The following is a 13,657-nucleotide window of genomic DNA, read 5'->3' as shown; positions in this document are numbered from 1 at the left end:
GGGAAAAGAGCTGCGCTTCCACTGTAGTGGCCCTTTTTTAATGTGTGTGCATTTATTTATTTCTTTTCCAGGAAGCAGTGGCTGTGCCCCAACTGTTCGCTGAGTTTGATCTGAATATTTCATGGAGCAAACTCCTAAAAAGGACACGCCGTGTTTTTCTTTTCCCCCCTCTACCATTCACGGCAGGCCATTGTTGTAACCGTTCGTTCCCATTTAATCAGAGCGGGATTGGTTATGTATGATTACGTGTTCACCGAATTGTCTCGTTAGCTGCGCTACCACCCCTCCGTTACACTAGCCACATTCAAATTTCACGTGAACTATTTTCGCCTGCGGTCACCGTGGTATGACGTAACGTAAACACTAGCTGTATTCATATTCATTTGGTTTCTTTTCTCCTGATGAGCGGTGGGACTATTCAGAAACGTTATATTTGCCACAGATGACTGTGTTGAACAGCTATTGAATAATCCACCCCTCCTCTCGTCCTTTTCTCCTCCTCTCCTAACTGCTCATTTCTCTCTCCGTTATTCGATTTTCAAAGAGAGCGGTTGTCCGTCACTGTGAATTTACGTTAGCTTGTTCTAGCCAGCTCCCTGATGACAGAAACACATTAGGAGGAGGAGAGAGGAGAGGAGGAAGAGAATAGGACAGGTTGGAAAGAGAAAGAGAGAGACATACTTTCATTTATTCTCTCTGGTATATTTCAACATTTAACCCGACCGCTGCTGTCTAATGGGCTCAGGGGATTCTTAAAGAGATGTGAAACTCTTCAAAGTCAGAGTGTTTTGAATAAAGCCCCCTGGATTCACCCAAATGCTGATGCACACAACTCTCTTACCCATGATGTAACCTGGTACTCTCTCTCTCTCTCTCTCTCTCTCTCTCTCTCTCTCTCTCTCTCTCTCTCTCTCTCTCTGTGTTTCTCTCTCTGTGTTTCTGTTTATGTCTTCATCATCTCTCCTGCCTCATATTGATTCATGACCTATGCTGTTGTTATTCCATCATGCGTTTGTTAGTGTTACGTCTTTCTGTCTTGTCTGTGTGTTATATCTCCGTTGTGCTGCGCTCCGCCAACTCTACTTCATTCTGTCTCTGTTGTGCGTCTTTGTGTATCTGCTAGAGTAACACTGTCATACATTGTACCTGTCTGCAATGCATTGTTTATTTCTACCTCTACTTTGTCTCTGTCCTCTCACCCTGCTCCTGTTCCAGATTCCTTCAGGCGGCTTCTGTGTTGAGTTGAACTGATGTCATTAAAAAGTATTTCCCCGACTGCCTGGGTGGGTGTTGCTTAGCTTATAGGTGCCTCTGCTACCCCGGTGTCTCTGTCAGTCTGTCCTCTCATCAACCATGCTCCACACCAGACCCAGACTCCTGCAGCACTCTTCCCAACGGACTAAACTGGTCAGGTTGTCAGGTTGTATTCTGGTTATAGAAGGATATCTATGTTTTTTGGGGGGGGGGACAGAGGGTGAGACAGGCAAGTGGGAGAATAGTAGAAAGGGTGGACGTGGGGATTGAACCGGGCTTCTAGACCACGGGCTCCGCCAGGTTTTGTTAATGTCTTGTTCTGTCTCTGTTTTGACTGCTGCAAGATGTGTTGCGCTGTGTTCTGTCCGTTGTCTCGTTGTGTTGTACACTGTAAGAAAAAAAGGTCATTCAGTGTACAATAACCAGCTGCAATAGGATTGGGAATTTGGGCATATGACTTTAGCTGAACCAACACACATTCTCAAGTTTGAATCGCATGTTCCCTCAACTTACAATGTTGGGTTGCATGAACATACAATTCAACTTGAGAATTTATTGTGCCTTATTTGCATATTTCCCGGTGCAAAACGGAACTCTTTATGACAATTCAGAGCCATGCAGTGGCTAGCTACACCACATACATCATTTGACCAGTTTCCCACACAACCTGCATTGAGAATGACTGCCAGGGCATGAAAGAGTGATTACTGCGAGGGCCTCTGAAGTGGAACAGCCATCTCAGTAACGAGTGCAAAAAGTCAAACTGCTAAGAGATTGGATTAGTTTAGAAAAATATATGCTATTGATGCTTATGTAGCATAAAATGAATCAACCAATCAATGTACACGCAAAAACACAGGTATTGAAACGAACAATTGTGCAAATCAATAGAGCACGCTGAGAAATATGATAGTGATGGCCGTGGTTTTGCTTGGTGTTGGGCAAACATACATTTCTCATTTTACTCAACAAGCTTGTTCTAATTCAGCTCACTTTGAGCAGAGTTTGCTGATTCAATGTATTGTAAGGTAACCAGCTGTGAAAGGATTGTGAGTTTGCTCAACACTTGGGCATATAGCTGAACCAACATACAGTGTTGACTAACAACGGGAAACATTCACTCGACAAGTTTTTATACATCCAGCTCACTGTGAGCAACGTTTGTTGAGTGAACAAACTTTGACACATTAGTTACATTTCCTGTCCTTATGAAGTCCACCCAACTCCCAGAATAACGCTGGTTAAGCAATTGGTTGGCTTGTTTACAGTGTGTTGTGTTCTCTGCTCTTGTGTTGAGCCGTGGGCGGTTGCAGAGCCCGCTGTAGTCTCTCATGACAGACTTCAAACATTAATATGACAAATGGAGTAGCTCGCCAACACAGTTGATTTAGTTATGGATTCCAAGTCGAGGTTACATACCAGCTAAACTAATCTCTCGTGGACATCTACGGAAACGTAAACCTCGATTTTAGTTCTGGGTTAACCGAGATTACATACCCGCAGGTAACACTACCAGTCCTTTACGTCCAATGGTCTCAGGCTATGCCGGGCTGACTCTGCCGGGCTGACTCTGCCGGGCTGACTCTGCCGGGCTGACTCTGCCGGGCTGACTCCGCCGGGCTGACTCCGCTGGGCTGACTCCGCTGGGCTGACTCTGCTGGGCTGACTCTGCTGGGCTGACTCTGCTGGGCTGACTCTGCTAGGCTGACTCTGCTGGGCTGACTCTGCTGGGCTGACTCTGCTGGGCTGACTCTGCTAGGCTGACTCTGCTGGGCTGACTCTGCTAGGCTGACTCTGCTGGGCTGACTCTGCTAGGCTGACTCTGCTGGGCTGACTCTGCTAGGCTGACTCTGCTGGGCTGACTCTGCTAGGCTGACTCTGCTGGGCTGACTCTGCTAGGCTGACTCTGCTGGGCTGATTCTGCTGGGCTGATTCTGCTGGGCTGACTCTGCTAGATGTGGCTAGCTCAGCTCTCTGCTGGGCTAGCCACATTCAGAGCTATATAAGGAGGCTAACTGTGGGAAAACAGCCTGGCTCTGCACTCCAAAAGAGTTCTTCGGCTGTCACCACAAGGTAACCCTTTTTGGTTCCAGGTTGAACCCTCTGTGGAAAGGGTTCTACATTGAACCAAAATGGTTCGACCTGGAACCAAAAAAGTTCTTCAAAGAGTTCTCCTATGGGGACAGGGAACACCTTTTATTCTAAGAGCGTGGCTCTTTCTCTGGCTCTCTGGCTCTGCCTGTGTACAGGGGAAAACCCATCAGCATCAATAAGTCATGTGTCTTGTGGCTGTCGCTCGCTGGAGTCAGAGTGCGGATAGGGCTGGAAATCAGTGGGAAGCAGCAGCATGTGAAACAACATAGTAGTATTTAGTTCAGCCTGTACTGATACAGACCTGGCCTGGATGGGAGAAGTGTGGGCCCTGGTCAAAAGTAGTGCACTACGTAGGGAATAGGGGGCCATTTGGGACGCGCATGGTGCGTTTTACTTGTCATGACTTTTTCATTATGGTGGGGGTGAACCACGTGGATGTTGTGCAGTAGGCTCCTTGTTATTTACCAGGCAAGAAACAGAATGGGACATGACTCATTTAACAATACTGCCTGGTCTCTTATGTAATATAGGACTATATAACACGGTCAAAGGTGACAGATTTGTTACATTTTGACAATGCAGAGAATAGATGTGAGAGCAATGATGACATGTCATTTTTAGTGATTCAAAAGCAAGGAATCTTTTTTTGTCAAAAATGTTCCTATTGTGGTCTCTACAGACCAGGCTTAAAAGCTTACATCTGTCTCTTGTCCCCACCAGTATAATTTTCTCTCTATCCCACTTTTCTCTCATTCACCTTTCCCTCTAGCTGCTTGTCCTCCTACTTTCTCCCTCTATCTCGGGGTTACCTCCCTTCCGCTCTCTGAGTGTGTGTTGCTCTCTCACTCTTCCCATGCCTCCCTCTCTTTCTCTCTCTCACTCTTCCCATGCCTCCCTCTCTTTCTCTCTCTCACTCTTCCCATGCCTCCCTCTTTCTCTCTCCCTCTCTTCCCATGCCTCCCTCTCTTTCTCTCTCCCTCTCTTCCCATGCCTCCCTCTCTTTCTCTCTCCCTCTTTTCCCATGCCTCCCTCTCTCTCTATCTTCCCTCTTTACTATATGCCTCCCTCTCTCTTACCTCTCTCTCTCTCTCTCTCTCTCACTCTGTCTCTCTCTCTCTCTCTGTTCTACACAGGCTGAGGGCCTGAATCATTTATAGTACAAGTCATTAAGGATGCAGTATTTTGCACTCTTCTATTTGGGACACACACACACACACACACACACACACACACACACACACACACACACACACACACACACACACACACACACACACACACACACACACACACACACACACACACACACACACACACACACACACACACACACACACACACACACACACACACACACACACACACACACACACACACACACACACACACACACACACACACACACACACATACTGTGGACCCCCTAAATGGGGAATATGGTGCCATTTGAAACTGACAGTGTGTTGATTGGGACTTGAAAGTGTGACTGTGATCTCCTGCTCTTAACTAGTAGGGAGACATGATGCCACCAGGTGGGTGGTGGTATTCACTATTCAAACTTACATAACTCACAACAACGTTGATGTTCCTACTCTCAGAGGCCTTGTGGATTCTAATGTCTGTTCTCAACACTTACTCAGTCAAGCCTTGAGTTTTTCTTCACGCAACTGCCCACACAAACGCCTGGTTTGTGTCCTGCTACGTTTCAGACATGGTACGTTCCATAATGTACCCCCCTGTAAAGGATAAAGCAAGAAGTATAACACTTCTTTTACAGTTCAGATTCCACTGGTATCGAGGTGCTTGGGCGAATGAACCCCAACAAAACAAACTCCTAGGTTATTACTGTCTAACCTAGTTCTCTTTCTGTCTACCTCCAGATGAGCGCGAGGCGGTCCAGAAGAAGACCTTCACGAAGTGGGTCAACTCCATCCTGTCGCGGGTCAACTGCCGTATCGTTGACCTGTACCTGGACCTCAGGGATGGACGCATGCTCATCAAACTACTGGAGGTCCTCTCTGAAGAGAAACTGGTACGTGGGCGTGTGCGTGGACGGTGTGGACGGTATGTGTATTTATGATGTATTGTATGTGTGTTTAGTCTGCGTGCTTTCTTTGTCCCTGTTATGACATGATCTGATGATGTCCAGATCAGAATGGAAATACTCGTCGCAGTCTCATTAATCACTTCACTGCACTAAATAGCAACACACTACACGTTTACGTTCTATTCCTCTCTCTCTTCTCTCTCCCTTCCTATCTCCGCCCCTTACTCTCCATCCTCTCCCTCTCTCCCTTCCTATCTCCGCCCCTTACTCTCCATCCTCTCCCTCTCTCCCTTCCTATCTCCGCCCCTTACTCTCCATCCTCTCCCTCTCTCCCTTCCTATCTCCGCCCCTTACTCCCATCCTCTCCCTCTCTCCCTTCCTATCTCCGCCCCTTACTCTCCATCCTCTCCCTTTCTCCCTTCCTATCTCCGCCCCTTACTCTCCATCCTCTCCCTCTCTCCCTTCCTATCTCTGCCCCTTACTCTCCATCCTCTCCCTCTCTCCCTTCCTATCTCCGCCCCTTACTCTCCATCCTCTCCCCTCTCCCTTCCTATCTCCGCCCCTTACTCTCCATCCTCTCCTCTCCTCTCTCCCTTCCTATCTCCGCCCCTTACTCTCCATCCTCCCTCCCTCTCTCATCCTTCCTATCTCCGCCCCTTACTCTCCATCCTCTCCCTTCCTATCTCCGCCCCTTACTCTCCATCCTCTCCCTCTCTCCCTTCCTATCTCCGCCCCTTACACTCCATCCTCTCCCTCTCTCCTTCCTATCTCCGCCCCTTACTCTCCATCCTCTCCCCTTCCTCTCTCCTCCTCCCTATCTTTCTCCGCCCCTTACTCCCTCCATCCTCTCCATCCTCTCCCTCCCCTATCTCCGCCCCCTTCCATCCTCTCCTTCTCTCCCTTCCATCCTCATCCTCTCTCTCCCTTCCTATCTCCGCCCCTTACTCTCCATCCTCTCCCTCTCTCCCTTCCTATCTCCGCCCCTTACTCTCCATCCTCTCCCTCTCTCCCTTCCTATCTCCGCCCCTTACTCTCCATCCTCTCCCTCTCTCCCTTCCTATCTCCGCCCCTTATCTCATCCTCCCTCTCTCCCTTCCTATCTCCGCCCCTTACTCTCCATCCTCTCCCTCTCTCCCTTCCTATCTCCGCCCCTTACTCTCCATCCTCTCTCTCTCTCCCTTCCTATCTCCGCCCCTTACTCTCCATCCTCTCCCTCTCTCCCTTCCTATCTCCGCCCCTTACTCTCCATCCTCTCCCTCTCTCCCTTCCTATCTCCGCCCCTTACTCTCCATCCTCTCCCTCTCTCCCCCCAGCCCAAGCCCACTAAGGGTCGTATGCGTATCCACTGCCTGGAGAACGTGGACAAGGCCCTGCAGTTCCTCAAGGAGCAGAGGGTCCATCTGGAGAACATGGGATCACACGACATCGTCGACGGCAACCACCGCCTCATCCTGGGACTCATCTGGACCATCATCCTCAGATTCCAGGTGAGTTAGGATTCTTCTTCTTCTAGCCAACCACAACAAAAAACCACAGGTTACAAAATGGCCTAAATTTAAACCACCCTCTGCTAGCCTGGTCCCAGATCTGTTTGTTCTGTATTGCCAACTTCTATGTCTAGGTGGCAAGATAGAACAAACTGATTTGGGACCACTAGGCTTGGTGAGTTAGCTAACCACTATAACAACAACACTGGTTACAAAATCAACGAGAACTCAACGTAAATCCCCTCTGGCTGGAGCTGTATACGGTCTGGTTTCAGCCAACAGCTGACCTTATCTGGTGCTAGAACTAAAACCACATCCCAAACAAAACATACCGTGTGTTAGATGATTTTACCTGGGAACAGGCTGATCCAGTATTTATTTTTCAATTTGACAGCCTATTGTTATTTTTAGCTTTGCTAGTTCAAACAATATGCCCTCGCTGCTGCATTATTCACACCTTCAAAAAGCAGGAGAGGGAAAAAGAGGAGACGACTAGCTAGCCTCTGTCGGCATCCCGACGTAGCATCAGAACAAACGGAGGAGGAGAGAAGCAAAGCGGTGCTAAATTTAGCCTCTCTGAGGAGCGGTATGTCTCACAGATAAAATCACTGTTCTAATTACTGACAGTGTGTGTGTGGGAAAATAGGTGTGTCTGGATGTGTGTGTGCGTTCGTTCGTTCTGGTGTGTGTGTTGGTGGGGAAAAAAAGCTGTGTGTGTTTGTGTGTGTACATGCATTTGTGTGCGTGTGTGTGCGTGCGCGCGTGCCTGCGTGTGTGCGTGTGTGTATGTGTGTGTGCAGTTAGTGGGAAAATAGAAACCTTGGAAATCAACAGTTTTAACTAAGGTTACAATTAGTATAAATTAAAACATTACTTGATCAACCTTGTTTTCATAGGTTCATACTGATAAAATATACACTTCGTACTTCAACCTAAAATAGGATGTGGGCAGTTTATGCCTAAACATTCTTCCATTTTCAAATATACAATATGTATACACTACATGCCCCATAACATTTAGGTTTCGTTATGTAGGTCTTGTCTCCTCTACCACGTAAGAACAATCTGGTCTAGTGTCCACTCCATTGTTGTTACTGTAGTTGACTGTCTGTCCTGCCTGTCCCTGACCTACAGATCCAGGACATTGTGGTGGAGATGGGACAGGCAGACGGGACCCAACGGGAAAGCCGCACAGCCAAGGACGCTCTGCTACTCTGGTGCCAGATGAAGACTGCTGGGTGAGATTGAAAAAAAAAATAGTCTTATTTAGTAGATTATTTCATCCAAAGCAGCTAACAGAACTGTCAGCGTTGACAGAGACACATATATTCAGGATGTTTGGCCCGTGTGAGAATAGGACCCATAGAGCTTCTATATGGAATTCTGTGCCCACAGCCCTGATGTTGCCAACAACCATGCTCTAACTCCCTGAGACATTGGAACCGCAAAATGATCAATGATCAGGGTTGCCTGGATAACGCCATCTTGATTAGAGATGAGTTTATCTGATTACGCTGCTAAGTCCTCTAAACTACTGGGATCAGTTTGTGATTGAGGTCAGTCCGTGACATTGACTCTTTGTTCTTCTTGTGTTTTTACAGATATCCAAATGTGAACATCACCAACTTCACCACCAGTTGGAAAGATGGCATTGCGTTCAATGCTCTCATACACAAACACAGGTAAGAAGAGACATAATGCCGTGTATAATACCATCTCCGGATGGATCTCGCTGCAGGCAAATCTCTCTCTCTCTCTCTCTCTCTCTCTCTCTCTCTCTCTCTCTCTCTCTCTCTCTCTCTCTCTCTCTCTCTCTCTCTCTCTCTCTCTCTCTCTCTCTCTCTCTCTCTCTCTCTCTCTCTCTCTCTCTCTCTCTCTCTCTCTCTCTCTCTCTCTCTCTCTCTCTCTCTCTCTCTCTCTCTCTCTCTCTCTCTCTCTCTCTCTCTCTCTCTCTCTCTCTCTCTCTCTCTCTCTCTCTCTCTCTCACTATCACTCTCACTCTCACTCAATCTCTCAGGCCAGACCTGGTGGACTATGGTGGCCTGAAGAAGTCCAACCCAACCCATAACCTCCAGAATGCCTTCAACGTAGCAGAGCAGAAGCTTGGCGTGACCAAACTGTTAGACCCCGAAGGCAAGTTACAATTTCCTGTTCCCTCACCTAGAACTATGGGCCATTTTCCCAGACACAGATTAAACCTTAGACCTGGACTAAAAAGCTTAATGGATCATCTCTATTGAAATAGCTTTTTAAGTCCAGGACTACGCTTTACCTGTGTTCGGGTAACTGGTCCTTTCTAGTCTTTATGAGCTGAACTCAAGGCTGAAATAAAAGAGTCCAGTGATCTTCTAGCTTTCATGGACTGTCTGTTCGTTTTGCAGATGTGTTCACGGAGAACCCAGATGAGAAGTCCATCATCACATATGTTGTAGCATTCTACCACTACTTCTCCAAGATGAAGGCACTAGCAGTGGAGGGGAAGAGAGTTGGCAAGGTAAGGATGGGATAAATAATGCAGTGTGTATATGCTTGTGTGTGTGCGTGTGTACATCCGTGCCTGCTTTGTTTACCCAAACACCAAAGCGCTTGGGTAACCTCACCCTCTGTGTCCATCCTCTAGGTGCTAGACCATGCCATAGAGACAGAGAAGATGATTGACAAGTACGAGACCCTATCGTCAGACCTGCTGATGTGGATAGAGCAGACCATCATCGTGCTGAACAACCGTAAACTGGCCAACTCTCTAACTGGTGTCCAGCAGCAGCTCCAAGCGTTCAACTCCTACCGCACCGTGGAGAAACCACCCAAGTGAGTCACACCAGCATGCCTTAATACAATATACCCCAACTAGGGTTGCACAAATCCAGTACATTTTCCCCGAAAACATCAAGTTTTCCTAGAAATCCTCCACGAATCCAAATGAGAAACTGGGAATTTGGGGAACATTTCCGCAAGTTTGTAACACTAGTTCTAGCATGAAAACACGTCTGATTACCATTCCACTTGTCCCGCTCCAGCCATTACCACAAGCCCGTCTTCCCCAATTAAGGTGCCACCAACCTCCTGTGCTGGTCAACAAGTTCTGGTTCTGACACCGTGTTTATTGTTTTGTCTGTGATGGACAAGGTTCCAGGAGAAAGGTCACCTTGAGATGCTGCTGTTCACAATCCAGAGCCGTATGAGAGCCAACAACCAGAGGGTCTACACCCCGAAGGACGGGGCTCTAGTGGCTGATATCAACAGGGTAAGAGACCTGAGTTTTCAGTAATACTGAAACAAAGAGTGTACGTTTAATTTAGTCGGGCTGGTTCCGTACTTACTGGCGCTATTTTGAGTCTGCCGGGATTCAGGAACGGAGGAGACACATTTAGTCAATTCAGTAATGGGTCATTTATTAATCGACAAAGCTAACAAAGCACAAAGACAGAATAATTACTTATTATAACGAAATCCTACGGTAGCCAGCCGGCACTTTAAACAACCGTGTTGCCCTCTGCAGGCCTGGGAGCGCCTAGAACGGGAGGAGCATGAGAGGGAGCGTGTCCTGAGAGACGAGCTGATTCGTCAGGAGAAGCTGGAGCAGATGGCCAGACGCTTTGACAGGAAAGCTGCCATGAGAGAGACCTGGCTGCTGGAGAACCAGAGACTGGTGGCACAGGTAATATATCCACCTGGGCAGCACTCCTGCACACATATAGTCTATAACAAAACAGACATGCGCTATTCATTTTGGGGCCAACTCAGAGCTGAGATAAGTGGACCGAAATTCCTTCATTTGATGTCAGTGGAATAATCGAGCGAAAACTTTTACAGATCTCAAGTCAGAATACCCTCCTTCTCCAAATAGACATACATAACAGTTGAACCTCTTCGCCTCTGAAACATCCCCCACCTTCCCCCTTCAGGACAACTTTGGCTACGACCTGCCGGCGGTGGAAGCGGCGAAGAAGAAGCACGACGCCATCGAGACGGACATCGCTGCCTACGAGGAACGCATCCAGGGCATAGTGGCTATCTCGAAAGAGCTGCAGTCTGAGCTCTACCATGACGCCAAGCGCATCGACGTACGCAAGGACAACATCCTGAGGCTACGGGATTACCTACTGGAACTATTGAATGCTCGCAGGGCACGCCTGGACAAGAACCTCACCCTGCAGAGGATCTTCCAGGAGATGTTGTACATTATCAACTGGATCGATGAGATGAAGGTAGATCATTAACAGTAGGGCCATAGAAATGATGTATCGAAGGTGCAGAATTATAGATATAGACAGGGATATAGTACATGTTGTTTTCACTCTATCTAGCCCCTGCTGCGATCCAACCTATAACCCTTGTGTTACTTGCTAGCTAACCCACTGAGCCATTGGAACCAGACATCATAGGCCAGAGGTCGGCAACAGGTGGTCCATAGGCCCAAAAACTTTTTGGGGACCCCAAAGTTTTAGTATTTATATATATATATATATATATATAGAGAGAGAGAGAGAGAGAGAGGCTTTGTTTGAAAACTGGCCCGCGACTGAATCTAGTTGCCTACCACTGTCATAGGCCATGTGCAGAATCTATAAATTATGAATCTGAAAAAGCCATGTTGGTTAAAGGTTAGAATCTATATTCATGCAGAAGAATATGTTAGCATTCTCCCTGCTATAGCTATAGATGTAGGATTTCATTTAATCACTCCTTTGTTGCTGAGTATTTTCCTGCACCAGGAAATGCAGATGTATTCATGATGTACATAAATTCACTGAAAACCCGCACTAACACATGGTTGTATTAACAGTATTGCACTTTAGCCTAACCGCCTATCAAGCATCATTATGGACTAAACGTTCACATCCCGTTTCTGCAGTAATATTTTGTTGCGACAAAACTACGGGTCAAATTACGCTCCCACATCTGTATGCCAGAACATTCCTTTGCCATGTTTGACCCCTTCCTTACCACCCCCACCCCTTCCTCTCAACCCTGACCCCTGAACCTGTGGTATGTCCCCAGTCTCGGCTCCTGTCTCCTGACTTTGGGAAGCACCTGTTGGAGGTGGAGGACCTGCTCCAGAAGCATGCTCTGGTGGAGGCTGACATCGCAGTGCAGGCAGAGAGAGTTCACAACGCCAATGCAGCTGCTCTCAAGTTTGCCAATGGAGACAGTAAGTGAAGTCGACTTTCCTATTCATTGAATTGTCCCTCCTTAGCAACTGGTTTTGTACTTGGACCGTACACCCGCATCTAACAAAAGAGGGTAACACTTTACATGATCCTTTTTAGCATACCAAGATGTTAAGTGTAACCCAACAGATACCTTCAGGTGAAGTGTAACCCAAGAGACACCGTCATCCGATGACGAGGATGTCGATTAAGGCAGCCCCCCCCCCCCCTCTCTGATTCAGAGGGGTTAGGGGTTAAACGTGGAAGACACATTTCAGTTGAATGCGTTCAGTTGTATAACTGACTAGGTATCGCCGTTCCTTTTCTTTCCCTTTCTAACATGTAACCCAAAAGATACCTTCATGTCAAGTGTTAACCCGAAAGATACCTTCATGTCAAGTGTTAACCCGAAATATACCTTCATGTCAAGTGTTAACCCAAAAGATACCTTCATGTCAAGTGTTAACCCGAACGATACCTTCATGTCAAGTGTTAACCCGAAATATACCTTCATGTCAAGTGTTAACCCGAAATATACCTTCATGTCAAGTGTTAACCCGAAAGATACCTTCATGTCAAGTGTTAACCCAAAAGATACCTTCATGTCAAGTGTTAACCCGAAATATACCTTCATGTCAAGTGTTAACCCGAAATATACCTTAATGTCAAGTGTTAACCCGAAAGATACCTTCATGTCAAGTGTTAACCCAAAAGATACCTTCATGTCAAGTGTTAACCCGAAATATACCTTAATGTCAAGTGTTAACCCGAAATATACCTTCATGTCAAGTGTTAACCCAAAAGATACCTTCATGTCAAGTGTTAACCCGAAATATACCTTCATGTCAAGTGTTAACCCAAAAGATACCTTCATGTCAAGTGTTAACCCAAAAGACACAAAAGTACATAATCATGCCAAAAACATAGCTCTTGTTTTTAAATCTTCCCCCGTCCTCTCACCTCCCAGGCTACAAGCCCTGTGACCCCCAGGTGATTAAGGACCGGGTGCAACACCTCGACCTGTGTTACCAGGAGCTGTGTGCCCTGGCAGCCCAGCGCCGTGCCCGACTGGAGCAGTCCCGACGCCTCTGGAACTTCTTCTGGGAGGTATGTAGGCTACAGAGGTAGGCAACTGAAAGGTCTTACCCTTAAGCAAGGCCCTACGGCAGGGGCGACGCACTGCGGCGGACCATGTCCTCCAACCTCTCCGTGGGTGTTTGTATGTGTGTTCCTCAAGGGTTTTTTTGTGTGATAATTGACTATAAAATATATCAGCTTTTTTATTATAAAGAAAAATGCACATTTCAGTGTCTCTGTGATAAATGACTACAAAGTGTACCTTGTTTTTATCTTAGATGGCCGAGCTGGAGAGCTGGATCAAGGAGAAGGAGCACATCTTCTCCTCGCTGGACTACGGCAAGGACCTGACCAGTGTGCTGACTCTGCAGAGCAAACACAGTGCCTTCGAGGACGAGCTGGGGGCCCGCCGTGTCCACTTGCGGGAGATCATGGACGAAGGAGATAAGATAATCCAGGCTGGACACTTCGACACACCACAAGTAGCTTTTTTCCCGCCACGTTGACTGTATTTCTTTTGTTTGTAACTATATCATGTGTTTATACAT

At 47.1% G+C, this 13,657-nt stretch overlaps 1 protein-coding gene across 3 annotated transcripts in view; it reads left to right on the top strand.

Annotated features, from left to right (window-relative positions):
* Positions 1-13,657, top strand: part of LOC118361839 (spectrin beta chain, erythrocytic-like) — a 52,978-nt gene that overhangs the window by 20,929 nt on the left and 18,392 nt on the right. For all 3 annotated transcript variants that reach the window (XM_052486566.1, XM_052486564.1, XM_052486565.1), the window contains 13 exons: positions 5,229-5,380; positions 6,709-6,882; positions 8,017-8,120; positions 8,484-8,564; positions 8,900-9,015; positions 9,264-9,376; positions 9,503-9,690; positions 10,009-10,126; positions 10,382-10,540; positions 10,788-11,090; positions 11,884-12,034; positions 13,000-13,139; positions 13,388-13,591. In XM_052486566.1, coding sequence (XP_052342526.1) covers positions 5,229-5,380; positions 6,709-6,882; positions 8,017-8,120; positions 8,484-8,564; positions 8,900-9,015; positions 9,264-9,376; positions 9,503-9,690; positions 10,009-10,126; positions 10,382-10,540; positions 10,788-11,090; positions 11,884-12,034; positions 13,000-13,139; positions 13,388-13,591 — 2,003 coding nt within the window. The remainder of the gene's footprint in view (positions 1-5,228; positions 5,381-6,708; positions 6,883-8,016; positions 8,121-8,483; positions 8,565-8,899; positions 9,016-9,263; positions 9,377-9,502; positions 9,691-10,008; positions 10,127-10,381; positions 10,541-10,787; positions 11,091-11,883; positions 12,035-12,999; positions 13,140-13,387; positions 13,592-13,657) is intronic.

The sequence above is a fragment of the Oncorhynchus keta genome, chromosome 29 (assembly GCF_023373465.1).
Source record: "Oncorhynchus keta strain PuntledgeMale-10-30-2019 chromosome 29, Oket_V2, whole genome shotgun sequence".
Lineage (NCBI taxonomy): Eukaryota > Metazoa > Chordata > Actinopteri > Salmoniformes > Salmonidae > Oncorhynchus > Oncorhynchus keta.
Note: the sequence above shows the minus strand (reverse complement) of the source record. Positions and strands in the feature narration are given on the sequence as shown.